At 35.1% G+C, this 15,094-nt stretch overlaps 1 protein-coding gene across 16 annotated transcripts in view; it reads left to right on the forward strand.

The window, feature by feature from the left end:
- GPHN (gephyrin) overlaps positions 1-15,094 on the forward strand; it is a 725,565-nt gene that overhangs the window by 674,272 nt on the left and 36,199 nt on the right. For all 16 annotated transcript variants that reach the window (XM_051977840.1, XM_051977841.1, XM_051977844.1 and 13 more), the window contains one exon: positions 8,905-8,992. In XM_051977840.1, coding sequence (XP_051833800.1) covers positions 8,905-8,992 — 88 coding nt within the window. The remainder of the gene's footprint in view (positions 1-8,904; positions 8,993-15,094) is intronic.

The raw sequence follows: 15,094 nt of genomic DNA on the forward strand, positions 1-15,094 counted from the left end.
ACTAGTACTATAATATCACCACTATTGGAGCAAATTTCTCTCAGATATTCCCCAATTTTAATGTATAAGTCCATGATGTAAATTGTAAAGTTTTTTGTGTGATGTGTATTTATATTTACACACATGTATACTTCAGTGACAAAGGCCATGTAAGCTGATAGTTTGCTCTGAGTTCACACAACTATGGAGTTGTCAGACTTCTCAGCTAGGAAATTAGTTTCCCCAAAGCAGAGAAGTAAAGAAAACAGCCCAAACAAACCTTGAACCAGTCATCTATCAGGACCTTTTATTTCCACATGGAAAAAATGATAGCCTTGATAACCACATGCATTAGAAATTCACTCATCTCTACTAGTTCTGTCAGTTCAGAGGCCTTGTTAGAAGGCAAATAGTGTTTTCAAAACTGCCAATTAAATGCTGTTTTGCATTTCACCTCTGCACAGGATTTGCTAGTCAAACAGTCAAAGGTGCTCTTCTGATTATCTCTTTTCTGCTGTTAGTAACTCCCCTTTTGGCTTGTCTACTTCAGCTGCTGCCACTGGAACTGCTCCAGTAGCACTTCCCTGGTGGCTTCCCAGGCTAACCAATGATACTCTCTCTTTCTGCTATAATGGTGTTACCTTTTAAGAGCTCATCAGGCCTTCTTCAGAGAAAAGAAGGTACAAGAGGGAAATAGTCCCATACTAGGTGGGTCCTTTTTCTAGATTCTGAACTTCAAAACCATGCGCCTGCAAAAGAATCTTCATCATCCCTACCTGTCTTTTCATTTGCCTTTTTGGTATTATCTCCTTTTGTTAGAATATAAATTCTTTGACCATCTTTCTTTTTGCTTGTATTTATATCCCCAGCATGCAGCATAGTGCTTGGCAATTGTTGTTCATCCTTCATACTTGATGTTGAGTTCAAGGTACAGTATGTTTAACTATGGTTGATCAGACCAGTACTAGGTTGAAATACTAGATTGCAAGGCTCTACCACAGGTTGGGCAAAAATAGTATATTTAAACATTTGAGATAGAGCTGTCTCTAGATTTGCACGTCTTATATTTCCTTTGAGCTGCCTTGATTCTTCTTTGTTCATAGAGCACAGCACCTTCTTTGATGTCCTGTGCCAGAGTCTCCCATGTCTTACAAATGATACTAAAGTTCTTCAGAGAGACCTTGAGAGTGTCCTTGTCTCATTTTTTCTGATCTTTGTGTGAGGACTTAAGCATCTGTGAGTTCTCCATATAGTAGTCATTTAGATAAAAATACATTTGGCATGCAGGCTATGTGGCTAGTCCATTAGAGTTTTGCTTTCTGCAATAGTTTGAATGCTTGGCAGTTCATTTTGAGAGAGGACTTTGGGTGCCAGGAGATCTTTAGTATCTTCCTAAGACAATTCAAATGGAAATGTTTCACTTGCCAAGCCTGACAATTAATAGTTGTTCATTTCCTTCCTTCTTTCCACAATCTGTCATTCGTAATTTGCATATTAGTAATGTCATAATCCAGGATTTTCAGTCATATAGTAGCACCAAAAGGATTTTAATGTCTAAAACATGAACATTTAATGGAAGAAAGCAATTTGAAATTAATCAGAATACTATAATTTTCCAAATATAAACAAGCGTGATCTTTTCCTATTTTATTCTAGTCTCACGAGGCTCATTGTCCATCTGTAATACCTGTCTAAAATTTATATACTGAAAATCTCCATCCAATTACATTTCCTATGTCATGTGAATGGGCAGCTAGGTGTCATTGTGAGTAGTTTGGCCTGGAGTCAGGGAAACCCCTCATCCGGAATCCAGATCTAACTTCAGATACTAGCTGTGGCAACCCACTTAGCCTTGTTTGCCTCAGTTTCTTCATCTGTAAAATGAACTGGAGAAGGAAAAGGCAAACCACTCCACTGTGTTTACTAAGAAAAATCTAGGGGCAACTAGGTGGTACAGAGGATAGAGCACCAGCCCTGTAGTCAGGTCTCAGACACTTAACACTTCCTAGCTGTGTGACCCTGGGCAAGTCACTTAACTTATTTTATTTTAGGTTCTGGAGTTAGATAAAAATGAAAATATCCTGAGCATTAATAAGTTTACATTCAATTGGAGGAATACAAAATGTACGCAGATAAGGAAATACAAGAAATTTCAAGAAGGAAAGAACACTGTAGTAACTGAAGGAATCAGGAAAGGCCTTGTAAAATAAGAGAGATTTCAGCTATGCTTTGAAAAAAGAGAGAGAAAGAGCTTCTAAGAGGCTAGAAATATGTAGCAGTATATTCCAGACAGTAGAAACTACCTATGTTTTATGTCTTATTTGCTATTTCTGCAAGAGAGAAAAGTCATTTAATCTTTTATGATTTTAACATGACTTGGGAAGCACTTTGTTTTTTTCAGTCATGTTTGGCTTTTTGTGACTTCATTTGAAGTTCTCTTGGGCAAGAATACTGGATTTTTCTCTAACTCATTTTACAGATAAGGAACCTGAAGCAAACAGGGTCAAATGACTTACCCAGGGTCACACAGCTAAGAAATGGCTGGGATCAGATTTGAACTCGGGAAGATGAGTCTTCCTGACTCTAGACCCAGCACTCTATCTACTGAGCCACCTAGCTGCCCTTAATCTATTTTAAAAGAACCATTTATACAGTATTTTGTTTTACTAATCATACTTTTTTTCTTAATTAAGAATAGACAGCAGGATCTTATATTTATATTCTCTATACTTTTCAGTGAGTTTTTTGCTGTAATGTTACCTACCATAGAAAATTTTCTACAAAAAAGCTGCAAGAACCATCATCCTGCAGCCATCACAGATTTCAATTCATGTTAAGACATTCTCATAAAGCTATGTTAAAAATAAGAAAACGGGGGGGGGGGGGGGGGGGGGGGGGGGGGAACGAAACATAAGTGATTGCAAGGGATAATGCTTTGTAAAAATTATCCTGGCATGGATTCTGTCAATACAAAGTTATTATTAAATAAAATTAAATTAAAAAAAAATAAGAAAACAGGCCTATATTTGGTAGTTGTCTTCTAAGCTGGTTCTTATTGCCTATTATCTTTTCTGTTAGTTTGGAATTTTCCCTTCTATGAGCTATTTTGAGCATTGAACCCAGCATCTTTAAATTTGTCTCACCATCACAAATTTTTTGGCATGTGATTGGTCAGATTCAGGTATTCTTCCCAGTCTTATATTTTTGATTTCTCCCCAACTTAAAAATATTTATTTATTTATTTCTACCTCATCACATAGTAGTGTGGAGGGCAGAAATCAATCCTTTTCATTTTAGGTTTCAGATTTGTTGGAAACATTGGGGACACACAAACATGCGGTGCAGGGGTGTGTGTATGTGGGGGTGTATGTGTGTGTGTGTTAAGTATTGCCACTTGAAGGGAGATTCAAATGGCAGAGTTACCCCTGTCAATTGAAACTGGGTGCCTGAGCAAGGTCTGCATGTGATCTTCAGAAAAAGACAAAATTCTGCAACCAAGATTTAACAAGGAATTCAAATTTAGGTAACAATTGCTGATTTATCAAACAAAATAATAGTAATTTTAAATGTTTATTTATATACCTTGGAAAATCATTTTCCTAGTAAAGTCAAAATATGGGAAAGGATTGCTCTTAATTAGATTAGTCAAAAGGATTTCTTTCTTTGTGTAGTCATCATCATAATTCTCTCTTTAGGGAGATCAGAGCTCTTGCTTGAAGTTTAATTTAGTTTACCATTAGAAATTGCCTCAGCCTTTGAAAAAACTGTTACAAAAAGTTTTCAGGCTAAGACACTAGCTTCTTCATACTTGATTATGTACTGGCAAGATTTATTTCATTCAAGTGAATCCAAAGACTAGAATACTAAGTAAAAATTATTTCTTTATAATTCTGCAAAAGGAAATGAGGGGGAGAAATGGAAGTTTTATTATATTTCCACATTCCCTTCAAAGTATCAATGATGTTTATTAATCTAGAATCTCATTTTACATCTGTTAATCAATGTTGATATATGCTACTCACAGTTTATTATAAATAAGGATCTTACTTCATTTTACTTAAATATATCAGATACATCAGAATAATAAATTAAAGAAAAGAACTATTCCATATTTTAACGGTATGCCAAATAGTATATTGTATTTGAGAGCACTGCCTTGAATAGCAGATTATTTGAGATGTGGAGTAAAAAGCAACACAGTGAGTGGAGGCAATGTTCAAACTGACTCAAGTCTCCAGCTTTTAATTTGCTGAATAGTGACCAGAAGGCTAGTAAGATTACTGAAACTATCTAGGATCAAGGTGATCCAATTTTAAAGTAAATAACATTATTCTGCTGATCAGATAATCTGTAGATAGTCATCTGATCCCTTTAGCCATATTTATAACAAAATTGACATTCTCAATCTAAATACTATTTGTTCAGTGGAGTTATATATAACTGTGGAGAGTGTACATTCTCTAATCCAACAAATCTTGCACTGCAACTGTATTTCGTTGTAATTTTTTTTGCTAAGTATTATTAGATGATTATAAAGGCCAGAAAGTTAACCAATTCCCTTTCTCCCAGCAAATACTGGAAATTGTCCAGGAGCATTTAAACTAGATTAGATTCTCTTAGGTGCTTGATTTCTCCCCATCCCCCATATTGGTTTTCCAAGAGAATAAAGTATCTGAAAGAGTCCATGCATTACCAAATGTATACTTTCCTGGGTCCATATTTCAGTGCTCTCATGTGTGCTCCATTGCCCATTTATCTTTGGAATTCTTTGTGAATTTCTTGAGTGATAAAAGATTATTTTCCTATTGTAAGTTTCTTCATTTTTAAAATTCAGCATTTTTTTCAGGGGGTGTACATAATTCTAAAGGAATGACAGTCTCTATTTTACTGTTTTCTTAGGTCCTCAAGTATAATAATTCTTTGAATTTATTGTAATTTTAGCAATCTGGGCTCTTCTCTCTTTCTGCTGCTTTTTAGTTGACTTTTAATAGGGATTACCATAGCTGACAAAAAATGAAGATCTTGTGTTGGTCCCTATTTAAGAGAAGGATTTCTAGATCCATCTTGTTTCTGTTGATGAGTCAAAAATTTGAGTCACTCTTCTGACCTCTTAATGTTTGTTGTTAGCATAATTGCAATTTTGAATTTCCTTCTTCTGAGATTATCTTTGTAAACATTTCTTATTGTCTTTTAATTAAGCTTCATGTCAGTACTGTGCCAATTTAAACTACCTTAATTTTTTTCATTCTCCAGTTCTTAACACACTGATTTCTTAATATTTCTAAAAGAGGGATCAGGAGTGGGGGAGCTTAGCATACTTCCACAATAGTAATAATGGAAAAATAATCATAATAACTCACATATTACTTCTAAATTTCAAAAGACTCCACAGCCTAATATAACGGATAGCTATGGGGCCTCTAAATCACGAAGACCTGAGTGAAAATCCCACCTCTTCCACATGCTGGTTATATGAGATTTCAAGTCGCTAAGCAGATGCTTACTTTCATTGGTAGAAGGCATTTCCTGATCAGAAGTTCTTTTTACCAGTGATATCACAGGTCTGGGTTCATTGCCTCTCTTTCTGTCCCTTTTTTACCCTACCTCCCTAGAGAAAAAAAAAAAAACAATCCATGAGGTAAGTGGTTATTCCTATTATCATAATTATTCCCATTCTACAGATGAGTAGGCTCAGAGAGAAGTGACTTAGCCATGCTCATGTGACTAGTAAATATTACAACAGGGATGCTAACCCAGTTCTCTTCTGAATGTGCTAATTCCTCTGAATATCTCTTACATATAACCCTTTATTTCTATTCTCACTACCAGCACTCTACCTAAGCCAGTGCTAGTCATCTCATTCCTGAGCTCTTTTAATAGACCTCCTAACTGTTCCCCCAATTCTGTCTGGTTTACTAATACGACCAGATTAGTCTTTTTTAAATTGCAGATTTAATTTTATAATTCCTCTGCTTACAAAAAAAAAATCTCTCATAACTTTTCATTTCCTACAGCCCAGAGAACTGATTCATGAGCTTGACATTCAAATTGTTCACAATCAGTGTCTAGCTTGCCTCTGAACCACGCTCTCTTTCTTGAGTCTTTTATTCTTCCCAGGACTATCTCAATCAGTAAATATTTATTAAAGATGTGTGAAGCACTATACTAGAGGTTAACAAAGACAGAAGGGAAGAAATCCCTGATGCAGCATATGTGTGGGTATATATCCACACATATACATATATATATATATATATATATATATATATATATATACACACACACACACACACACACACATACACATACATATCACTTCAAAGACAAAGGCTAATGGGATCAAGTGTGGGACTAAGAGTTGATTGAATGATGAAGCCTCATGTCAGAGGAGAAATCTGAGCTGAGTCTTGAAGGGAATACAGGATTCCAGGAGGTGAGGTTGGTGGGCACCCTAGATAAAAGGCCTAGAGACATTCCCTTGTCTAAAAGAGGGAATGGAGTAGGAGTGAGGGTGATAGGTGTGCTTCCACAGTGGAGTATCATTTATGAGGAAGAGAAAGATCAGTTTGCAGAAGAATTTGTACTGAGTTTCCTGAGATTGGGAGTAATGTGGTCAGACTTAAAATACTTTTGGAAAAGCAATCTGGCAATTCTGTAGAATATGGATTGGAGTGAGACAGGAAGGAAGTTCAGTGAATGGAAGTTTTAGGGCAAAGGTCAATGAGGGCCTAATATAGAGTCATAGTTGTTTTGATATAAAGAAGGGAATCAGTATAGAGACAAAAAGAACAAGATTTGGTATTCACTAAACATTAATTTTTTTTAAATGCTTGCTTATTAATTTTTTTGAACTCATGTAAAACATTTCCATATTAGACATATATTATGAGGGAGAATGACTAAAAACAATATGCTTCAATCTGCACTCAGAATTTATTATTTTCTCTATGAAGATGGATATCATTTTTCATCATGAGTCCACCAAAATTGTCTTACATCATTGTTCAATAAATATTTATAAGTGCCTGCTACATAGCAATCATTTATTAAGTGACAGAAATACAAAAAAGCAGCAAACGATAATCCTTCCCCTCAAGAAGTTTACAGTCTAATGGGGGAGACAACAACTGATTACCTATGTGAGATAAATGAAATGAGGAGTTGAGGATTTCATGAAGGTATGAATCTGAGTGATTTAGAATAGAGAGATTGGTTTGGAAGAAAATCAGTCAAAAAGCATTTATGTATTATTACATTATATATTATGTATTATTATAATAGCACCTATTATGTGCCAGATTCTATGGTGAGTTCTGGGGACACAAATACAAAAAATGAATTTACAATTTTTCTGGGGAAACAAGTATATATAAGCATATACAAAATAAGGATAAAGAAAGTAAATGCTAGGTACAGGGGGAAAGGCATTATCAGTTGGGGATCAAGAAAGACACCATAGAGAAGGCAGTCTCCAAACTGAATCATGAAAAGAGACTTTATGAGGTGTAAGTGGGAAAGGAATGTATTCTAGATATGGGAGACAGCCAATAGTAACAGACAAAGATATAATAGAGACAAGAATGCAGTGCTGACTAGAAGATAAAAAGGTAGATTGGGACCAGAATGGGAAGAGCTTTAAGAGCTAAAAAGAAGAATCTATATGTGATCCTAAAAAGAAAAGTAAGTGATCATTAGATTTATGATCAGCTCTTCTTTTTAAGGTAAATCATTTTGTCCACTGTGTGAAGCTTCCCTACTTGAGTAGGGAAGAAACTTGAGAAGATAGAAGCAACTTCAAAGCAATTGCAATAATCCAGATGAGTAGTAGTAAGAGCCTGGCCTGGAATAGTAGCTGTGTTAGAGAAGAGAAAGATGCATAAAGTGAAGAGAGATGTGACCTCAAGATAGAAATGCCAAAATGTTATAAATAGGATAATTAAACAAGAGAGAGAGAGACAGAGAGAAAAGAGAGAAGAGAGACAGGATGATAATGGGGGAAATCTACTGGGGAAGACAGAAGAGGATGGAAGATAAAATGCAAGAAGAAGAGCCACCTCATTCATTATCAGAGACTAGGAGAAAAATATCAATCGATTTTGAAATGGAGAAAAGAGAAAAAAGATGCTGAAAACTTCAATTTTCTCAGTAAAGTTAAAAACAGCTGAGAGTTGGCAGTGGGAGAAGAGTAAGAGGCTTGAGAAAAAATTTGCACTACTTCTATGAACAATAAAATGGAAAGAATAAAAGGAAGCATAAGGAATTTTGTTTTGACATGTCAAGTTTGGACATGAGATACACGTAGGATATCCAGATCAAAATGTCTAATAGGCAGTTGGTAATGCAGGACTATATATCCAGACTCTGTCTAGATAACTAGATCTGGAGATTCTATGCATAGAAATGATATGCATAGAAATGATAATTAAATCTATGGGAGCTTATGCAGTCATAGGCTACAAACACTCCTGCCTTAGTCATAACTCTAAGATTTTATTCATGACAGTACTAGTACCAGTAATGATACTTTCCCATCTCTTATGTCCAGCCTTCCTTTCAGTGTATAGTTCAAGGCCTACCTGTTCCATAATGTCTTCTTCCTTAATGTCTTTACCATTTATATCTATATGTAATTCATTTTGTAACTTAATCTTTAAGCCTGCACAAAATTATAATATGAGTAGATCTTTGTTTTTTCCTCAACCAAATTGAAAAGTTCTGAAGGGTAGGGACCAGGTCTTAAGTTTACGTATAATATAATATACTTGTGTATATGTATATATTTATGCTTTTATATATTTCTTTCAGTGCCTAGTAATGCTATCCTGATACCAGTACTTACTCAAAGAATAAAGTGGTTGATTTTAAGTTTGTACTATACAGTTGAATATTTTTTCTATGTGTTAATTTCTTTTAATTTTCTTACAGCCCAGATGACTTACTCAATGCCTTGAATGAAGGTATCAGTCGTGCAGATGTCATCATCACATCAGGGGGTGTATCCATGGGGGAAAAGGTATGAAAAAAGGATCTCATGATCCCATTGTAACTCCCTGGAATATGGTCAGTCTGTTTTTTATTGCCCTGGCATCTGACAAGTCCCTCAAGTAGCCTTTGCCTATTACCCCAAAATCTAGGGCACCTTCACTGCAACAGAGAGGGTTGTGGTTTAGGTGGGTAAGAAGACCAATTTGGGCCCAAACACAAGTAGTGGTTTAATCCAAAATAGATAGTTTTATAACTCCCATAAGATTTTTGTTTTTGTTTTTGTTTTTTTTTCTCTACCTTAACTTCACTATGCTTCTCCAGGATCATCCCCACAGATAGTCTGTACTCTCAAGAAAAAATTTCCAGTCAATTTAAGCAGGAGTTTGCTATTCTAAACCTATATAAATCAAAAACTATAGGATCCCAGGCTTACTTTAGCCCGAACCCAACTTGGGCATTAGTAGCTCTAAATTTGTAATGAAAGTACTTAGCTGCCCAGGTCTACTTTATTGTATTTCAATACATACAAGGAGGTATTTTTGATCTCTGAAAAATGAAAGCAGATTTTGGTGTAAAAGAGAATAATTGCAAATTACAGGTGTTTTCTGTGAAGTACTAAAAACGTTGGGACAACTTAGAATTATCTGGTTCGCTGTCATATTTGGAATATATTTATTAACAAATACAACATTATGTCTGATAAATATAAGGTTATAAACCAAAGCAGCGTATTTGCAAATATTGCATCCAGCCTTACATTTCAATGTTTTAAAAATATTCTGACTTTTGCCAGACTATCAGATTTCTACAAGCCCATCCTATGCTTAGTTCTGATTTCACTGTGTATCAGTAGTCTGAAGAAATCATAGGATTCAAGATTTAGTGGTAGAAGGGTCCTTAAAGATCATATAATCCACCCCTTTTGTTACAAATGAGGAAACTGACCAAACAAGAATAAGTGACTTCCCAAAGTCCCAAAGTGGTACAATCAGCATTTGAATCCAAATCTTCTGACTTCAAATCAAGACCAACTCTTTTGACTATACCATGCTGCTCCCCAAGTATGAAGTTGTTGGGATTTTTTTGTTAGAATAACAATCTCTTATTTTCTGAGAGCATGATTTCTCTTAGCCAGAGTTAACTTCTTTCAAGTTCTCTGTAGTGGGCCTGATCTAATCAATATACTCCTTGGTTTCATCATCTCTGTTTTCCAAACAGAATTCCTCAGAATTCCATGCCTTTCCCTTCAGAGAATAACCTTCAAAATATTTGAGAATAGTTTCTTACTTACCAAAAAATGGAAGAGTTATTTTGACTAAAATTACTGCCTTGAATAGTATAGAGAAGTAGAGATGATAAATACAAGTAGAGTATGCACCATATAAAAACCCATCAGGTAAATTCCTGGCCTGATTGTCCTTTAAAACTTCATAGTAGTCTTTAGTCCCAGGTAGAGCAAACTCCAGTAGTTCTCCCCAAAGATCACAAAGGCAAAATACTGAGGGCTGTACATATCTTTTTAAATTATGTTTTATATTTAAAGCAAATACTATTGATATGTTACAAATATTAAATTTGCTATCTTCAGGGAGCATTTCATGTACATGGCTCCTAATAAACTTAACAGTAGGGTGATGAGAACTGATTTTTATCCTCAAAATGTATTGCTTTATATCTAAGTGATATGTTTATAATACACACTTTCTGTTTTACTATATTCTATTATATTCTGTGTTCTACTATATACTATTAGACTATTGTCTGAATGAAGAAGGTTTATCCTCCAGGTTGTGCAAGTAAGAAATGAGTTGTTAGTGAAGAATATTGCCTTATTTTTTTTTATGATGGATGTTACCCCAAAGTCATACAGCTGAGAGATGAAGAATATTTAATGTGCTTATGGTTGGAATGATAATGATTTTTTTTTTGTTCTGAACCTATAATGTTATTGACATAGGGAATGTGACATAGGAAATTTCCTCCTAAGGAGGAAACTCTTCCCTGGAAAATTAGAACCTGTTCCAATCTCACACTCTCCAAGCCTTGTCTAAGATGGTGAAATGTTAACTGAATCCCTCAGTCACACAGCCAGTACTGTCAGAGGCAAGATTTCCTAAGGCCAGAGTTGGATCTCTATTACTGAATGTGCTTCTCAGGAATAATGATAACTTGAATTTATAAAGTGCTTTAAGATTTATCAAGCACTTTTCTTATAACATTGAGAGGAATCTTCATATATGAGGAAACTAAGTAGTTCATTGGTTTCAATGATATTACAAAGTTAAATATTAGAGCCAAGCCTCAAACCCTGCTCTAACTCCAAATAGAAGTGCTTTTCCCACTATACCATGATATTTCTATGGATTTCAGAATGTATTTGACTGGGGAGTATAAAAGGAAACTTTAAAGACTCTCCTCAAACAGTGTCTCTCACACATATATTAAAATATTACAAGATGTAACCATAAAGATAGCTTTGTTTAACCATTTAATGGCTATCAACTTCAGACTCACCTCAGGGGTTAAGGTTCTCCAGAGGCTATCAACAGATGACATCATTGCATACATTTTTCCCTTTCATTTATTTTTCCCCTTTGAAATATATGATCATTCATTTTCCCTTTTGAAATACATAGTCATTCCCCTTTGATTTCCTCCTTTGAATATATAGTCATTCAAACTGACCTTAGTTAGCCACTGAATCTTTTTTGATGGGAGAAAGTAGTCAGGGTTAAGTAGTTTGCCCAAGGTCACACAGCTAATAAATGTCCAAAATCAGATTTTAACTCAGGCCCTCCTGACTCCAGGAACCGTGCTCTATCCACTGAACCATATTGCTGCCCTCTAGCCACTGATACTTGAAAAAGAAAATGGACAAATATATATTTATTCTACCCAGATTATAATATGTTGCTCATTTTTTAAAAATTCATTTATCTTTTTTTTAACTCAAGATAATTTATTTTATATTGAATTTTTTTCATTTTCAAAACATATACAAGGATAATTTTTCAACATTGACCTTTGAAAAACTTTATGGTTCAGTTTTTCCTTCCCTTCCCCCTACTCCCTTCCTTAGATGGCATATAATTCAATATATGTTAAATCCAATATAGGCATTCATAAAAATTCATTAATCTTAAAAATCATTTCCTTAACAGTTTCCTTCCCTTTTGGAGTAAGTTCAGCTGTTTTCTCCTGGGATCATGTAGATGAAATCATCATTCCACACTTGTATACTCTCCTTTGGCATATCAGTTCTTTTTTTTTTTTTTTTAGACTAGGCAAGTTCATTGATTTATGAGAAGAGAATAAACATCTCTTTCATTGTCCCTACATGGCAAAGGAGGAAATGGATTATTTTAGTATGTCAGGCCTGAATTACAACCACATTTGGTTAGAAAAATCCAGTGATAAGAATAGTATGGAATACTGGAAAAAAAAATTATTTATTCTCATAAAGCAAAGAAAAAGGAACTGTTTAATAGCACGAGAAATTTTAATTCATAGAAAAGTATGACAAAATTCTATTCTAAGACTACTATGATCCTATGAATATTTCATTTTGCATAATACCTCTATTTCAGTGTCTAGGGCAAGAACTTTATCTATATTTATATAACAATTCTGTGGAAGGAAAAAAATCCCTATCACCAATGTTTCCCAAAGCATTCAGGCTATTATTTTAGGATCATCTAATTTAGAGGTGGAAGAGGGCTTAAAGATTATACGATCATAAATCTACCTTTGAAATGGGACTTCAGGAGTCAAAGAATAAAACTCCCTCACTTCACAGTAAATGAAGAAACGTAGGTCCAGGAAGATAAGGGAGGGACCTAACCAACATCACACAGAAAGTAAAGAGAGTCTGATTTAGACTTGAAAACTAGGACCAAGCTGGAGCAAATACTTTATCCTAGGCCAGGCTGGTGAATCCTACTGGAGAAATCTAGCTGGGCCTTGGGCCCATGCAGCTCTGGGTCTGGTCCTGCAGGAGCCTGGCCTCTCAGGGAGCCAGGCTTCTCTTCTCTGTGTCCCAGCCCAGGGAAAATCCCTCACACTTGAACTTAGCTCCTAAGCTCCTTTGGAGCCCATCTTCTTCAACTGTGGGTGACAAGTCCTCCACTACCCCCCCCTCCCCATGGAGGTCTCAACTGAATGTAAAAGTCACGAAATTTATTATCAGTAAATGTCTGGTTTGTATAGCTATTTTACATACTTAAATACCCAGGATTATATAAAAATGTAAAAAAAAAAAAAAAAAAAAAGGGTTCACAAGTGGGAAAAAAAAAAACCCTGCTCCAAAGGATGTAGTGAAAACCTATCCCCTTTCCAGCATGAAATCAAGAAGGGTACAACTATTTATCTCCTTCTCACAACTTCTTAGAATTCTTAGAAAATTTTTAGAAAACAAAAGACACATTAGGAAAAACAATGTAAGCAAGTGCAGTACCTTCTAAAAACTGTTCCACTCTTCTAGGAGCTTGGTGTTTTAAAATATCAAATATAAAGTATTTTGCATGATTTCTGAATTGGCATTTCACTTTCTCTCCAGCTTTGACAAGCTAAGCCAGGAGTTAGACTCTTCCTTCTACCCATGTCATTTTCTCTATCACTTCCCAGTAGGCCCTGACTTTTTTTTTTAATTCAAAATCAATTTTTATTGATTTATTTTTAATTTAACTTTTTTGGTTACATTTTAATATCCAAACTATCTTCTTCCCTCTCTCCCCACCTCACACTAGAGAAGGCCACCATTTGACACAGGTTTATTAATGTGTGTAAAACTGCATCATGCACACTTTTATTGATCCATCTTTCTCTAGAGGTGGAAAACATCTTTCATATTGTTGTTACTGTGTACAACATTTTCTTGGTTCTGCTCATTTCACTTTTCATTATTTCATTCAAGTCTTTCCATGTTTTTCTAAAATTAGCCCAGTATGTCATTTTTATGGCACAGTAGAGAGTCATCCTATATCACAAATAGTATTTTTTAAAGACAAAAGAAAAAAATCAATAATATACCAAAATATGAAAATATTTGCAATATTCACACTTATGGTTCTCACACCTCTTCAAAGGGATAGGATGTAAATATTTTCTCATATTTTTTCTTTCAGATTATGCTTGTATTTCAATTTTGCAGCATTCACTTTTGATTTTGTCTGTGTGCTTTTTTCCCCCTGAGGCAACTGGGGTAAAGTGACTTGCCCAGAGTCACACAGCGAGGAAGTGTTACGTGTCTGAGTCAAATTTGAACTTAGGTCCTCCTGACTTCAGGACTGGTTCTCTATCTACTGCACCACTTAGCTGCCCCCTATGTGGTTGTTCCTTTTGTTTACATCATTGTAGTTACTGTGTAGACTATCTTCTTGGCTCTGCTTACTTCACTCAGCATCACTTCATACTTTAGCATACTGTTCATGTAATATTCATATATATATATATATATTTTTGTGGGTATCTCCATCATTTCCAATTCTTTGCCTCACAAAAAACTCTACCATAAACTTTGTGGTATAGATAGGGTATTCTTCCCATTAGTTTCCTTAGGGTAAAAATTTAGTAATAGAATCTCTGATAGAAAGGATATTTTTGTTGATCTTACTTGCATAATTCCCAATTGCTTTCCAATAATAGTTGTCACAGCCTGTCTTCCCACAACTCTTCATTCTGTTTGGGATGGGATATTTCAATCTTTTATAGTATGGCAATGAAACATGAGCACATGTTCATTCCAGTATTGTCATTTGGTTCCATATTCTTAGGGGAAAAAACAGAAAGCAGAAGAGTCTACAAGAGTTTTAAGATCAAATCTCAAGCTCACCTAGGCCAGAAGATATGAGCAGTTCTGAAGCTCTGACAGATTCAGAAGGCAAGGCAAAAAAGAAAGATAGGATCATTCCTTAAAGTCTACTCTCTGGGTAGTCCTTCCTACTTCTTAGGCAGACCAGTCTTCTCTGATTCTGCTTTTTTTTTTTTTTTCAATTATTAAACAACTTTTTCCCTGTTCTGCCATCCCTCACCTACTTGAATAATGATAATAATAATAGCTAATAGTTATATAATGCTAAGAGCTTTACAATTATTATCTGATTTGATCCTCACAAAAACCTTGGGAGATAGA

The sequence above is a fragment of the Antechinus flavipes genome, chromosome 2 (genome assembly GCF_016432865.1).
Source record: "Antechinus flavipes isolate AdamAnt ecotype Samford, QLD, Australia chromosome 2, AdamAnt_v2, whole genome shotgun sequence".
NCBI classification, from domain to species: domain Eukaryota; kingdom Metazoa; phylum Chordata; class Mammalia; order Dasyuromorphia; family Dasyuridae; genus Antechinus; species Antechinus flavipes.